At 39.8% G+C, this 16,130-nt stretch overlaps 2 protein-coding genes across 4 annotated transcripts in view; one reads left to right on the top strand and one right to left on the bottom strand.

Annotated features, from left to right (window-relative positions):
- Positions 1-6,928, bottom strand: part of LOC121314056 (actin-related protein 3B-like) — a 28,077-nt gene extending 21,149 nt beyond the window's left edge. The window contains exons 1-7 of one of the 3 annotated variants that reach the window (XM_041246860.1): positions 6,733-6,928; positions 3,772-3,827; positions 2,854-2,978; positions 1,452-1,562; positions 1,051-1,146; positions 834-941; positions 178-321 (exon numbers count right to left, since the gene is read on the bottom strand). In XM_041246860.1, the coding sequence (XP_041102794.1) occupies positions 178-321; positions 834-941; positions 1,051-1,146; positions 1,452-1,562; positions 2,854-2,978; positions 3,772-3,827; positions 6,733-6,776 (684 nt within the window). In that variant the 5' untranslated portion in view covers positions 6,777-6,928. The other 2 variants (XM_041246862.1, XM_041246861.1) reach the window with 2 other exon arrangements.
- A 3,375-nt stretch (positions 6,929-10,303) lies between these two features.
- Positions 10,304-13,983, top strand: LOC121314055 (DNA repair protein XRCC2-like). Its single transcript, XM_041246859.1, has 3 exons — positions 10,304-10,531; positions 11,174-11,255; positions 12,255-13,983. The coding sequence occupies exons 1-3, from the start codon at positions 10,493-10,495 to the stop codon at positions 12,986-12,988; spliced, it is 855 nt and encodes a 284-aa protein (XP_041102793.1). The 5' UTR covers positions 10,304-10,492; the 3' UTR covers positions 12,989-13,983.
- The last annotated feature ends 2,147 nt before the right edge of the window (positions 13,984-16,130 follow it).

Here is a 16,130-nt window from a genome sequence, read left to right as displayed (position 1 = left end):
TAATTGCCTGACCACTCTTCCAATGTATACGTGGCTAGAAATGCCAGTGGGGATGCTTGCATTACAGATTAAAAACCAAGAAATACATTGCCAGAGAGAAGTGAAATTGTCATGGCTTGGTTCGCTACCTGTGCAGAAATCATTTCTATTTCCCTGCATGACCAGTCAATACATTACCTTGATTGTCTTTGCTGTTTCTAATGATTGTTCAGGAGGAATTCCTATCTCCCGCTCTCTCAGGAGCTGCTGAATAAAATACGTGATATCTCTGCCTGCAATGGGGATGTGCTTTATGCAGCTCCCAATGACATAACCTTCAGCCTGAGGAAAGATAGAACACAAAGGTTAACAAAACTCACAACAGCTCCTCCTCTCCACTGAGCTTGCTGTCTTCAGGTAGCAATCAGTATGAATGAGCACAACGTGGCACTCAACAGGCTTTTATTTCTGTTGGATTTACAAACCAGTCCACATCTTAGTCTTTCCATAACCTTTTATTAGGCCACAGTTTATGTAAAGGAGAGATCCAAGTCTAAACTGTCAACACCAGTGCATGACAACGCAGAAGCTATACCCCACAAGCTTTCTACCAATTAAAAATAATATTCAAACACTTATGTAATAGCCATTTGTAATTGAAGTCATTAATGTATGCACTGGTGTAGACACTGCTGGTTTATATTAAACATGCAATTTAGATCTGATTCCAAATTCTGGGAAAGAATATGAATGCTTTGCACAACACATGCATCCAGGAAATGAAATGTCTACCCATTCTAGTTATACAATAAAGCAGTTGTCACATGTTTAAAAAGTGGACCTCCATATCTTACCACTGGAATTGCGTGAGTGACACCATCCCCACTGTCTATGACAACTCCTGTAAGTGTCCGCGAACCAACTTGCCTTGAAGTCCAGGACGCTGCTAAAGCCAAAACGGCCTAAAACAAGGAGTGAAAAAAAAAGATTCAGCTTTCCTTTTCAATGTATCTTTCCAGGAAAAGGTAAGGCTTGGTGTTGGTATTATACAATACTCTGTAATGTGTGTACCTGCACAGCAATGTACATGCCTGGTACATTAAACGATTCAAACATGATTTCTGCCAGGTATTCTCTGTGCTCTGGAGGGTTCATAGGAGGCTCTGTCTGAAATACAACAGAAAAGCATATACTGGACAGCAGCACTGCTTTATGCAAACCTAATGGGTTTGAAATCAGGGATCACAACAGGATATTTACAGAAATGTCTCATGCAAAAACATTTTCATTACACATTCGTACTACTGCACTTTCTCACTTGTTTGAAAATAAAGACAATCATACTAGTTTAAATATTCAGAGAAATGTAGTGATGCACAGTGATACTACAGTTAAGGTAAACTCCACTGTTTCAGTTCCTGGAGCAGCAACAGATTCTACTCAGAACACTTTACTGTGGTTCTGCTACTTACCATTAGAAAAAAATGGTCCTCTGGTTCAGCGCGTAGATATTTAAATATGACCTGCTCCATAAACTTTTCCATCAAATCCCAGTCTTCAATTATACCATGTCTTATTGGCCACTAAAGACAGACAAGAAATATAGTGGTTGGTTTCACTGCAGGAAAGAAGCTAGTACCCGAGTCTATTATGCACAGTTCTTCTTTTTGAGTGTCAATAAATTTAAGCGAGTTAAATAAATCAAAATGAATTAAAAACAGTACTTGATTAATGTCATAATGCAGACAGCATGTTAGGATCGATATGTTGCTTTGGGCACACAACTGATATGAAGTTCAAGGAGTCGCAATATGGGGTACCTCTTCACTCCACACAACTGTACTGCCAATTCCCTTTTAAAAACAAATCACATTTTTATTTAAAGCAGTTAAATTAATATGGTACAAAAACAATTCAGAAAACCACTCAATTCTGTGGTGTCTGTGTACAACCAGATGGGTCGCAAAAGATCTTACAAGAAAATAAAAAACGATCAGACCTCAGTGCGTTACATCTAATTTTACCCTCCAGTAAACAAAAATTCCAAGGGAGAAATGCCTTCGCACCAGCCACCAAGAAACAAGGCCTGTCATGAGCATATAAATACAGTGCCAAGAATACAAAGTTCACACTTCGGGGACAGCATTATGAAAGAGCAGGACATCATGATCCATGTCCTCAGCAAGAATATCATCATGACAAATACCCACACAGAGAGGTCATTCCATCTCAAGTGGGACAAAATCCAAACTTCCAACTCTCCTGACAATGGTTATTAAGATATGTGCTTCCAAACTGTGAGGGTTAGCCCCTCCCAGCCTCCACAGAATAGAGAGAACTTCTGTTAACTTAAAATAAAAACGTTTAAACTGTGAGGCCAAAGTCTGTTTGCAGGATTATCTTTAGATAATGAACTGGGATTCAACCTCTGTAATAACAGGCTTAATAACAGCATCCTGGTTGTGCAACACTTTCAGCAACTATGTTCTTATGTGTAGGATCCAGCTTAAGTCTGTTTAATATTGCCATCACCGGGATCTTAATTTCCTGCAGGAGACAATTAAGAGATAATTAAACAAACCAAACGTTTATGTGGGTTTCATCATTTTTCAGGCTGGTTTTGTATATTAGGAAGGTTGGCTCTTCCACTGGAGTATTCTAGAATGTTGCTCAATGTGATGTAACAGAGTGGGCATCAGTATCACAGGCTGGCATCTAATCCAAAACTGTGCCCACAATAATTCTGTCTTGTGTTTGCATAACCTGTAAATGAGACTAACTAATAGAAAAACCTTGAGGTTATAAAAGATAACTCATTTTAATTCAGCTATAGTTGTATATATGAAATATGTGCATTAAATAAAATGTGAGCACCTTTGTTGCGTAAGTTGGCTTATCTATAGCTTCATCTCCAATAAAAAAGTCTAAATCATCCAGTCCCTGCATCAACCTTCTGTGTGCCTGGTCACCAACTTTTGCTGACTCTTTGATGGCAATACCTGAAAAGAGATGAACTGCTTGTTAACAACACTACACTGATTTTTTATATATATATATATATATATATATATATGATTTTTATATATATATATATATATACAGACACACACACACACACACACACACACACACACACAATTTGCTTTGAATTTATCTGTATTTATTAAAAAAGAAAATCCCAAAAATGTGTATCTACAGTAAGTAAAGTCAGTTGTTATTAAGCAGCATTTTCAAATGCGTGAGTGGGACAAATTTCAAGTGAAAACTCTGTTTTAAAAAAAAAATATTATCTTCTGTAAACTCAGTTAATATTTTAGCAAAACTGGTAGAAGTACTGAAAATAACCAGTTTTACACTCAGTAGCATGACATAGAAAAAATAAAAATAATTCTCCTGCCCTTTAAAGACAAGCCCGCTCATTCTAATGCTGCTATATGTATTGAGTATTCCAGTACTGTATTGATCAGTACAGCATGTGTTCTAATGGGTACAGTGTAATAGCCTTTAAAGACAAGCCGCTCATTCTAATGCTGCTCTGTGTATTGAGTATTCCAATACTGTATTGATCAGTACAGATGAAACAGAGAAGCTGAACAGATGCCCATATTATACTGTTTGAAAAGAAAAGACATGGATAGAGGCAAGTAAAACATTTTAAAAGCTCTTCCATTGTTAAGAGAAATCTTAGTTTTAGCATTTTTACTATGATGAAGATCTCTGAACATTAACTCAATTTACTGAACACAAAAGATAGTGGTTACCAATAATATATTTTGAATTATAAACACTTACATGATGGTATTATGAACTGTGGCTCAGTGTTCCCAGCATAGCCAATTTTAGTGTATCTGAAAACAGGCAGATAATAAACAGTTATTTAATAGGGTTCAAAACACAAACTAGGTAGAGCAGCTAATGCATTCCAAGTACTAGCATTACTGTGAATTTTTATTTGCATTATGTAAACAGCACAGCTTAACGAGTAAAATTCTGAGTATATTTGCTTAAAATCCTGTTAAAAAACATGCTTTGCACAATATACCCCCAAACTTCAATGCAACTTAAATACTGTACTACAGGGTACAGATGTGCAGTATGGAATCTGTATGTTCCTAAAGACAGCGACAGATTCTGACACTCTTAATACCTTCAGGTTAACCATGTTTAATAACAAAGCTGGACAAGTGGTTTTCTACATAGTGTATGTCAATTTCTAAAGCGTGACAAACGGACAAGCGTCTCCACTAGTGCATCCCTGTAGCTGGAGGGTATTCAATACTGTCCTGCTTTCCATAATTATTTCCCTCAAAAAAAAAAAAACCTGTTAATCAAATACAAACTAAAGCAGCAATTGTACTTGCAAATAAGAGATCACGAGACAAACGACAGCAAAGTTCCACACTGTCCACAGGACAAGAAACAGTACAGTAGGGCATTTTCTTTTTAAATCTTTTTTACAATTGCTTTCTGCTTTCTGTTTGAGGTTAAGCCTCAGACCATTCCAATAAGACATTCATAAGTTATAAGCATCGAAAGCTTTCAGCAAACATTCAAATAAGAAAACCTATAAAAATAATATCTGCGCTGAGCATGCTGCACACACACACACATATAACAGGGTGTACTTTGAGATATTCAGACCCTGTAAACGCACAAACTGAACGCATTTTGAATTTCAAGGACCTCTAGATTTATTTGAATGTAGCTCAGTTTGAAACTTGTGATTTTGCTTTAACCCTAAAAGAAAAACAGATCTCTTATTTAGCCACACCAGTATAACTGCCTACATTATTAATGATTGTAAACCACTACATTCTCTGAAATTTGGCATTTAACATACATGTGTTAAAATACACCGTGGATGTACTCTGCAGCACCCATTGTCTGTCATTCCTCATACCACATGTGTTTTCAAAGCACAGCCTCAACCTACTTTCTAAATTTCGCCTTGAGAAGAGCAGTACAGAAGAGGTAAGAACATCCAGCTACTGTAGCAGTCTATTGAGAAATGCAGCATTTAGAAACCACAGCATAATACTGCTTTCATATAGAAAAAAGTATGTGTAGAATGCACTCCAAGTGACATTATTTGGATTTTTCTTACTTTAAAGTATGTGATGTTTCATGAGTTTAGTTGCAGGCTTCCTTGTGTATTGCGTAAATTAAAAACATAACAGCACAAATAAAGGCTTACATGTTTAACCCTAATCAAGGTTGCAATCGACGTTTATGCTATTCCTTGGGTGGTAACCTTGATTCAGAAGTTCATGTCGTGACCTTTTTTCAGAAACATGATGTTTCCTACTCTGAGTGCACAATGCATGGACTTACTGCCTGCAAAGACAGAATTCACTTAGTGCTGCTATGAACAAGGGATTTTCGTGTTCGAATTTTCAAGTAGCTGAAAAAATATGATTTTGAATATGAATGTGACTTTGAATATGAATATGGTTTTGAATATGAATGTGACTGAATATGAATATGAATGTGATTTTGAATATGAATATGGTTTTGAATATGGATATGCTTTTGAATATGAATGTGACAGAATATGAATATGATTTTGAATATGAATATGATTTTGAATATGATTGTGGTTTTGAATATGAATATGAATGTGATTTTGAATATGATTGTGGTTTTGAATATGAATGTGATTTTGAATATGAATATGGTTTTTAATATCTGATTTTACACCGCATTACAGTAAACACCTTGTCAAATAAAATTCCATTAAATGGCTGTATAATAATATTCCCATAGACAATGCTACTAGACTTACTTCTGTAACTATATGGTAAAACTCCAATCTGACTTGAAAGAAGAGAAGGGTAGCTCAAGCATCAATCATTCTTTTGTGTTTGTTTTAATAATAACTTTTTCAAAGCATTCCCTTCATCCACATACTGGCTGAAAATAAATTAAACATCAGGAAATAATTTCAATCTCAATCTCTACAAGACGTTTCCATAAAGAAATACAAGAATGTCTTAATGTCTTATTGAAATGCATAATTGCAAACAGGATGCTGTAATGTAGTTAAATGTCTTAGGGGACAATAATCTATATTGAAAGATTTCGTCCTCTATCCTCTATAATATATATATATATATATATTAGGTATATATATATAAATATATATATCTATATATATATATATGACTGACTGAGATGATGAGCACAGGTCAAGGTTCCTCCTACAGTACTGACGTCATGATGACGCTAACGCTGTGTATCCCACCCCTACATGCAAACCCGGTGTAACAGAACATACTGCTGCAGTCAACCACAGTATTTAGCTGCTATACAAGTTATCTGCTACACATATACAACATTGACAATCCCATTGAAATCCGTTATTAAAGCACACAATTATCAGCAAAGGTTTTGCACAAATTATTTTAAAAATATGTATTCCAACTTGCGTAAAAATACAAACTACAACCAACTTAAAAAATTAATTAAAAAATATATATATATATAGTATGTACCGTACTGCTTCAGTTTAATGGAGATAATATAGTAAACACTTTGTTGACATACTTGACAAAGTATTTACTGTACTGTTGTTGTGTGTTTAATTATGTTGCGTCAGTAACAAAACACATCTGATCATTTGTCCGTTTATGTAACAAAATGTAATTAAAAACTATATATATATATATATATATATATATATATATATATATATATATATATATATAGATATATATATATATATGTATATGTGTATACACTTGCTGTGTAACTCACCCAGTCCCACAGTCTATAACACAAGGAGGTAAGTGCACTGCCATGGTCTGGACGAACTAACGTAACGCCTCTCCCTAGAACATCATGAATAGACAGTTGGTAAAAAGGTCTAGAAATCTGAAAAGAAAGAGATTGCAGTAACGGAGCTGTGCCTGGTAACCACATAGACTGTTCTGACAGCCGGAGCACTTCCCGAGTCAAAGGGAGAGAGATGTGAGCGCATTCCCGGATGTTCCCATCACAAACAGGGAATACTGTTCCTATGGCAACCTGAACGGTGGTCCCTCATTGGTTGCAGGCAGTGCTGTTCAGAAGAGTGACCTCGGCCACTGTTTTATTTTGTCAACCACCGAACAGGCAACGCAGACTAGATTAACCATGTGATGTGGTTATTTATTAAACTAAACAAATAATAATATAATAATAATAATAATAATAATAATAATAATAATAATAATAATAATAATAATATAATAATAATAATAATAATAACACATTTGGTTGACATAATTGAAAAAATGACATCTCCTTATTAATTTCTGTTTTGCTTCTTGAGCGGGACAGCTTGTCAACCCAGCTGAACATTCCAGCAACACCATCCAAAAGAGTACTGGCCTCTTACTCAGAGCAGGGTTACAGCAACTTCTTTAATTGTGAAGACAATAAACCAGCACCGTCTCCTGAACCAGCTCGACCAGCTGAAAACCATGAAGCTACTGGCTCTGACCAGCATAAACCAGTACTGGTCATAGTGGCAGTTTCCGTCAGGGTAGATGTATACCACTGAACCACAGCAAAAGGGTTTCAACTGTAGAGTATTTCTCAAGGATTGGTACAACTGGGCAGAAACACCAGCAATAGTGTGCTGATCATCAGGTGCTGGCTGTGTGGAGCGTGTAACAAACTCTAGTGGCACGTGAGCAGAGCCACAGTACAGACTGGCTGAAAACTGGAAACTCATACAAACCTGAGGCTGTCCTTATCACTGTCCTCTCAGCTTCCTTCAACGCAAGCACAGAAAAGAGAGACATTCACCAATTAGCAGTCAAGCAATATTGGCTCCAGACAGTGGTAGTAAAGACTCAGCTAGGGTAATAAAATAAACAAGTGCCAGTTTTAACTCCTTCATTAATGGCTTAGATGAAGTAAACTGCATGGAGCGAAGGATGCCTTGCGTGAAATTAAAGATAGAATAGTGTTGTTCAAGGCTCTAGTTATTCCTGCTCATGAGAAATCAAAGTAAATCTTCTAAGTTACTGCTAAGGCTTGTGTTTTTAGATGTAGCCAGAGTAACATAGCCAGTCTGGCTGAAAACTCTTAAAGGAAAAAGAACCGCAGAAGAGGCACAGGACCCTATTCACAAAGCTTTACCTCGTGAGTAGCGTTTCCGCTGCGCCAGTCATAAGCCTTATTCAGTGGGCAAGGTTAAACGTTTGAGCACATGTGTAATTTAGTCAGAATTGAAATCAGACGGCTATCATCCCCATGGGTAAGTTGTCATTTCTACACTCCTAATAAGAAGTGACACTTCATTTTCCCCACTCTAATTCAATTGATTTAGCATTGCAGTTATCACCTCCACACATCTGAAAGCAACACCAAATTCCACTTAATATATTCCTGAGCCTCATTTGCGCTGAATAATCTACCTTTGTACAAAATGCAGCGCATAGAAAGGAAAGGGTGGTTTTAAAATACACAGTAAGGAGTCCAGTGCTTTGAGGGTACCAGAAGGGAGTAGATCTTCGAACCAGGTGCTTTGATGATTAAAAGACTTTGGAAAAGAAGGGAGAATGGAAGTTCCTTCAGCGAATCGAAGATCTGTGACATGCCTTCATCAATGATCCTTCTTGTCTTTTAATTAGGAGGCTGTTCTCAGGCGATCTCACAGTAGCTGGATTCACATTGCTCAGCTGGTGCTTTTCCTCTTCAGACACTCATCCCAGGATTCAATTTGAATTGTGGTGCTATATCTTTACAGTGGCTTGAAGTATCAAAATAACACAAGCAAGTCATCTTTAACACAGTTGTTGTTGTTTGCTTTGTTATTTCGTTCTTCGAAGGGCAGATGTGCTATAGTGGAATAGTTCTATTGCTGAATTTACATTTTAAAGTTAACTATGGTAAATTTGCATTGTAATTTTCAAGTTTTCCCATGGTCTGCATTTTCATTGGTTTAGCATGCTGTACCATATTTAGTCATGCTGCTTGGCTGTGCTTTACCAAACTTTTACTATGATTTACAAAACTTTACTTTCAAGTTATTGCACAGCAAAGTAGCCAGCTAGTAACTAGTTTGTTTTTTGTATCTGATTTTTTTATTGTATTTTATTGTAAAGAATAATAAACAAAAAATACAAAAACAAGTGTCTGAGGTCTGTTTTGGGTATAAATGCAAACAGTAGTGTGTGGGCTGAGTCAATGGAATACCAGGCTTTGCACTCACTTTGCCTGGCAAGACTCATATTAGAGAGACACATGATTCACATAAATTCATAAATGAAACCAAAGAAGTAACTGTATTGTATCTAGGGTGGACAGGTGGCAGTGTTTAAAATATGCACCTCATTTTGTGCAAGGGATGATGGTACATTTACCAAATTAGCAGTTTGTTGGGTAATGGAAGCACAGTGCATATTTTCAGAAGGGAGTCCAAGTGGATCCTCAATCTATATGGGAACATAACAGACATTATAAATGAGAAGAGGCCATTCAGCCCACGAATGCTGATTCTGTTCCTATTCACAAACAGAACTTTGGTGTAGTCGAAGTTCCTAAAGATGTACGATTAATTATCCTAACCTTTAATATCTAAGAGTTGCAATGACACCAAATAACGACTGGCCTCTGACTACACACCCAGCTAATACCAGACAAGGTTTACAGCATTCATTTTCAATAGAGGGGTTTTAACTCCCCAACCAGCAGAACAGGAGGCTGTGTGATTCAGTGGTTAACGAAACAGAGTTGTAACCATGAGGTACCCGGTTCAAATCCCTGCCCAGCCACTGACTCATTGCGTGACCCTGAGCAAGTCACTTAACTTCCTTGTGCTCGTCTTTCGGGTGAAGACTAGTTACTCTGCCGCTAGTGCATAGTTCACACACCCTAGTCTTGTATCTTGTAAATGCTTTGTGATGGTGGTCCGCTATGAAAGGTTATATTTATTATATTTTTATTTGTAGCGTTGTTCTCGGTTCCCGTTGGCAGGTGCATCACACAGGGTAAGGCAATCCAGACACAGGCGGAAAACGCAATACCCACAGGGCAGTGCTGCGTCATCATTATATGCTGTAGCTTGATCACATGATAAGGGTGATGAATTTATTTCTTGACAATAACATAACCCTAAACCTTAAGTTCGTGGGGTATTGCCCGTAACTATAAAAACACACAGCAACAACAGCCAGACCCTAAGCCGAAGGTTCATGGAGTACTGGCCGTGGATCACCAATTAACCCTCACAGTGCAATCACTATGTTCAGAGCGCTCCTCCTCCCACACCCTGTTTAGGTCACGGGGTAGGGGTGTTGAGGGTGAACGAAGCAGACGTAAATTACGAGTTGCGCACGCAGCACACCCTGTGTGAGCTCCCTGCGAGAGCTACGCTGCGGGAGCCTCCGTTTTGCAGTTATATAGGCTCTGCGGGCTGGGCTGGAAACGCCAGGAATTCATCAGGAAATAGCTGCAGCTGTAGATTTCAAGTTTTCTTGTAATGTTTATTATTTAAAGAGAGTGCAGATGAGACATTTGTTGCAGTATGACACACGATTTTAGACAGACTGAGACCGGCACTGAGGTAGGTCGTTACACATGCTGAAGAATCAGCTTTACCTGATAGCTGTTACAGTAATAATATTAAGCTGCACTTTTTAAATGACGTACTCGTCTTAAGATTTTTTCTTCTTCTTTCTGGGGTTTCTGAGTGAGTTGCAGTGTTTTTGTGTTATATGCAGCCTTTTCGCGTATTTTGTATGTCACTGTTTGTGAACAAGACAATTTCCATACTGTTTTGCGGTGGAACATGTATTTACGCCATCATTTCATTATAATTAAATAACAAAGCGTGAATAAAATACATTTCAGTAAAACATTCAGCATTCCTAAATAACTGATCACACCGGAAGTGTTCTGGTTAGCAATTTGGATCTATCTGTCAAGATATGAAATGCTGCCTGGTGGTACAGCATATAATCTATCTATCTATCTATTTATCTATGTATGAAATGCTGCCTGGTGGTACAGCATATAGCCTTATTATTGTATTGAGCAATACAATAATAAGAAATCAATAAGAAATCAGAAGGAAATATCACCTCTGTACATATCTTAGGATTTATGTTACTAGTCAGAAGACATTAGTAAAGAAATCGCATTAAGTAATGTGAATATTTCACATCAAAATGTGTGCTTAGAAATTGTTTTTCTCTCTTTTTTTCAGCTGCTTGCTAGACTTGAGGGTAGACATTCTCTGAAAAGCCTTGAACCACGGATTTTTGCTGGAGAAGGATTTCCAGTTCAAGGTACAAAACTAAACTCTCCTCTTCCAGTCTGTATGAAACACCCCAGCACCCTAATCCCTTGTTTGTTTATTTTAAAAGAGCTTGAAATGGTGTATACAACCCCCCCCCCCCCACAACATTCTTTCATTTAAGAGTTTTTCTTTTTTCTTTTCTCAAAACGTTGTGTTAATTGAGTTGTAGCCATTGGGGAAATCTTCATCTGTAGACGTGCAACCCAAGCACAGAGTATATAATGAACTGCTTTGGAAGTAACAGAGCACGATGCAGCATCAAGCCCTGCAGACACAGTTAGTCCAGGATGTAGCTGCCTACCTTCACTTGAGTGAGTGTGGGGGTGGTGGCGGCAGCAGCTTGCTTCTTAGGCACATGTTCTTCAGAGTCATTTTCATGCCCAGTGCACTGTCTGTATTAAGAGCGTGATCTTTTTAACCAGTTTTAACACCTTAAAGAATTATATTGGTATGTAGCTGCAACAATAAAAAAAGAAATAGCATTTTGTTCAAGATCTCTATAGGTCTGCCGTGTTGAAAAGGAGACAGACCTCCGAGGCTAAAGAACCTTGCAGCAAATGTGTCTTTCATTCTACACACTGTACCACAAGAAGTTTGAGAGGTATTCTACACACACTGTAGGACAAAGTAATGCAAACACATTGTCAGATTTATGTGTGATATTTACTGTAAGTGATGTGAACGATTTTGAACCAGCACCATCCTAAAATCATTATTAACAGTAATTTAACCACAAATACAGTCCGAATGCACCAGCAAAATTATCCTGCTTTCTAAACCGGGCACTGCCAAGCTGAACTACTGATGTCATGAGTACTATACTGAAACCTGCAGTCATAATTCCTTTTTTTATTATTATTGTCAGACTTGGTTTGAGGGTACCAGCATTTTCATTTCGAAAGCTGGGTGTTTTTTATTTTTTATTTCCTGTAAGCATAAGTCCCTGCTTGCTAAACCAGTATCCTTACAAACAGCTGCTTTTTGACAGGTGACGTCATTGAGTTCCATGGTGCGGAAGGAACAGGGAAGACAGAGACTTTGTATCACCTGGTGTCCCGCTGCATACTCCCGACTGCAGCAGGAGGGCTGGAAGTGGAAGTCATGTTTATTGACACAGACTCCCACTTTGACATGCTCCGGTTAGTGAGCGTCCTGGAAAAGCGTCTGCCCCAGAGCTCCGAGGAGACAGTCCGACAGTGCCTGCAGAGACTCTTCCTTGTGCACTGCAGCAGCACTGTCCAGCTGCTGCTCACACTCCACTACCTGGAGAACATGCTCTGCACTCGCCCTGCCCTCTGCCTGCTGTTAGTGGACAGCATCTCCGCTTTCTACTGGATCGACAGGAACAGCGGCGGAGAGAGCCTGGCCCAGCAGGAGGCCAGTCTTAGGAAGTGCACAGAGTTTCTGGAGAAGCTGCTTAGTGACTACCATTTAGTGCTGTTTGCAAGCACACAGGCCATCATGCAGGGGTGTACACTAGAGGCATCCACAGCAGAGGCAGGCATGCCCTGGAGGCAGAGGCCAAGCGCCAACGCCGGATATAGCAAGCCGTATCTTTGTAGGTCGTGGCAGAGGATGGTCACTCATAAAATGGTGTTTTCAAAAACAGACACTTTAAAAGACGACAAGCAAGTTTTCTCTATTGTTTCCTCCCACACCAAAAGCAAAGTTACAAGGAGGTGTTCTTTTCTTATTACAGAGGGCGGCGCGCAGTTTCTGTGACTCGGATCTATTCAATATAAAAGACTGGGGGAAGGGGAGGGGCTTGTTTATACTGCCCAGTTTCTATGACTCGGATCTTTTCAATATGAAAGACTGGGGGAAGGGGAGGGCTGATTTATACTGTCCAGTTTCTGTGACTCGGATCTATTCAATATAAAAGACTGGGGGAAGGGGAGGGGCTTGTTTATACTGCCCAGTTTCTATGACTCAGATCTTTTCAATATAAGACTGGGGGAAGGGGGGGGGCTGGTTTATACTGTCCAGTTTCTGTGACTCGGATCTATTCAATGTGAAAGACTGGGGGAAGGGGAGGGGCCTGTTTATACTGTCCAGTTTCTGTGACTCGGATCTATTCAATGTGAAAGACTGGGGGAAGGGGAGGGGCCTGTTTATACTGTCCAGTTTCTGTGACTCAGATCTATTCAATATGAAAGACTGGGGGAAGGGGAGGGGCCTGTTTATACTGTCCAGTTTCTGTGACTCAGATCTATTCAATATGAAAGACTGGGGGAAGGGGAGGGGCCTGTTTATACTGCCCAGTTTCTGTGACTCAGATCTATTCAATGTGAAAGACTGGGGGAAGGGGAGGGGCCTGTTTATACTGTCCAGTTTCTGTGACTCAGATCTATTCAATATGAAAGACTGGGGGAAGGGGAGGGGCTTGTTTATACTGCCCAGTTTCTGTGACTCTGATCTTTTCAATATAAGACTGGGGGAAGGGGGGGGGGGGGTTGTTTATGCTGGTTTTCTCTTGAAAGAGTTGCTTGTGCCAGTGACAGCCTGTTTTGTTTTTTTGTTGACTCCCCTAATGAGTTCTGTTCGTTTATCCTCCTTGTGAACGATGTTTTTTTATTATTTCTCTACCCCCCCCCCCCCCCCCCCCATTTATATACTTTCTTTGTTTGAACAATTAGCAGCAGTTTAAAGTTAGCAATTTAAATAGCAAATTCCACAGAAAAAATAAAAACAAAGCAAATGTGCCTCTGAAAACGCCCTATAATGCGGGATATCAACATATGATTTATTATTATTATTATTATTATTATTATTATTATTATTATTGTTGTTATTATAATATTTTTAATAAGTGATGCATTTGTTAGGCTTCTTCACTAGATAGAACAGGTACCAGCACCAGCGCAGGTAGTTTTGTTTCCTGTACAGAACAGCTTTGTTAGTTAATGTCTGCCATTGTTCATGTCATTCTTTTGTGATTCATTATGTTGCAGGAAGTTACTTTCACCAGGTCCCATGTGGTCTATGTTGTGTACACACAAGCAGGGTTGGGATACATTATTAATACAGGCTCTGAGGCAGGACACGCACACACCCACACTCTCACCCACACACGCACAGTAAAACACTGTTAGTATGAGTTCATCTCAAAGCTAACTTAATAAATGCATGTTAGAGTCCAAACAAGAGGCTACTTTTTTGTTCTTGGTGCAACATGGACTGGTTAGATGTCAAATGCTACTGTAACACACATATATTGAAACTTTTTTTTTTTTTTTTAATTTACACACTTGAAGGTCTAGCTCAAAGAGCAGTTGATCACCAAACCATACAAAATAAAAATCGCCAAGCTCCAGTTTTCAGATAGTCGCCTGCAAATTGCATGAATAGAAACAGAATTTTATAAAGGGGTCTTTAACTCTCAAGTCACCTCCTATCCTTACTCTTTTTTTTTTTGGTTAAAGCAGCTTGCCAGGGCTGATTGCCAGCAGTTGTCATTTGTTCAGGAAGAATTGCTTGGGTAACCTTTGTATTACTGGAAAGCTGTGCAAGGTTTAGACATCGCAGAAGTCTATCTCAGATGTCTTGTGAACTTACCGTTATAATCTCTTGATGATGGAGAGAGACTGGAGTTTATAAGCTTCAGGCAAACCCTGTCCTGACTGTTTGTCTTCTACTGTGTGCACAGAATGCAGTGATGTCATTGATCTGTGTATTCTTGTCTGCTACCAGTATACACTATTATTACATTTAAATGCAATAGCGCATGTGCTCATTTATACACACAACAAAAAGCCTAATTCACACTTGCATGGCTTCCAGATGGGGCCAGTGTGACTGGATGCACAGGGTCTGTCACCACAAGAGGCTCAGACTAACCTTTTCAGACAGCTGGAAGTACAAACCATCCTTCAGAGGGCCTAGGTCTCCCAGTGCTGTCAAACAAGAGCCCTTTCATATGCCTTTTTAATTCATTGCAAGATGCACGGGTTGCACTAAATGGTGAACGCGTGCCATTTTATAACTGCTTTCTTGCGGGCAAGAAAACAAGGCAGTGAGTGTGCCACACTTCATAAAAGTAAGATTAGTACCGCTACGAGTACAGCACTGGTGACGAGAGTGACGCGGGCATTAGTACCGCTACGAGTACAGCACTGGTGACGAGAGTGACGCGGGCATTAGTACCGCTACGAGTACAGCACTGGTGACGAGAGTGACGCGGGCATTAGTACCGCTACGAGTACAGCACTGGTGACGAGAGTGACGCGGGCATTAGTACCGCTACGAGTACAGCACTGGTGACGAGAGTGACGCGGGCATTAGTACCGCTACGAGTACAGCACTGGTGACGAGAGTGACGCGGGCATTAGTACCGCTACGAGTACAGCACTGGTGACGAGAGTGACGCGGGCATTAGTACCGCTACGAGTACAGCACTGGTGACGAGAGTGACGCGGGCATTAGTACCGCTACGAGTACGGGCACTGGTGACGAGAGTGACGCGGGCATTAGTACCGCTACGAGTACGGGCACTGGTGACGAGAGTGACGCGGGCATTAGTACCGCTACGAGTACGGGCACTGGTGACGAGAGTGACGCGGGCATTAGTACCGCTACGAGTACGGGCACTGGTGACGAGAGTGACGCGGGCATTAGTACCGCTACGAGTACAGCACTGGTGACGAGAGTGACGCGGGCATTAGTACCGCTACGAGTACGGGCACTGGTGACGAGAGTGACGCGGGCATTAGTACCGCTACGAGTACAGCACTGGTGACGAGAGTGACGCGGGCATTAGTACCGCTACGAGTACGGGCACTGGTGACGAGAGTGACGCGGGCATTAGTACCGCTACGAGTACAGCACTGGTGACGAGAGTGACGCGGGCATTAGTACCGCTACGAGT

Source organism: Polyodon spathula, chromosome 4, assembly GCF_017654505.1.
Source record: "Polyodon spathula isolate WHYD16114869_AA chromosome 4, ASM1765450v1, whole genome shotgun sequence".
Lineage (NCBI taxonomy): Eukaryota > Metazoa > Chordata > Actinopteri > Acipenseriformes > Polyodontidae > Polyodon > Polyodon spathula.
This window is presented reverse-complemented; position numbering and strand designations above follow the sequence as displayed.

What these genes read in the sequence shown, in the direction of transcription:
- LOC121314055 (XM_041246859.1), top strand. Translation starts at nt 10,493, where the DNA reads ATGACACACGATTTTAGACAGACTGAGACCGGCACTGAG. An exon ending in AGACTGAGACCGGCACTGAG is followed by an intron (nt 10,532 to 11,173) that starts GTAGGTCGTTAC and finishes TCTTTTTTTCAG; the next exon opens with CTGCTTGCTAGACTTGAGGG. An exon ending in AGAAGGATTTCCAGTTCAAG is followed by an intron (nt 11,256 to 12,254) that starts GTACAAAACTAA and finishes GCTTTTTGACAG; the next exon opens with GTGACGTCATTGAGTTCCAT.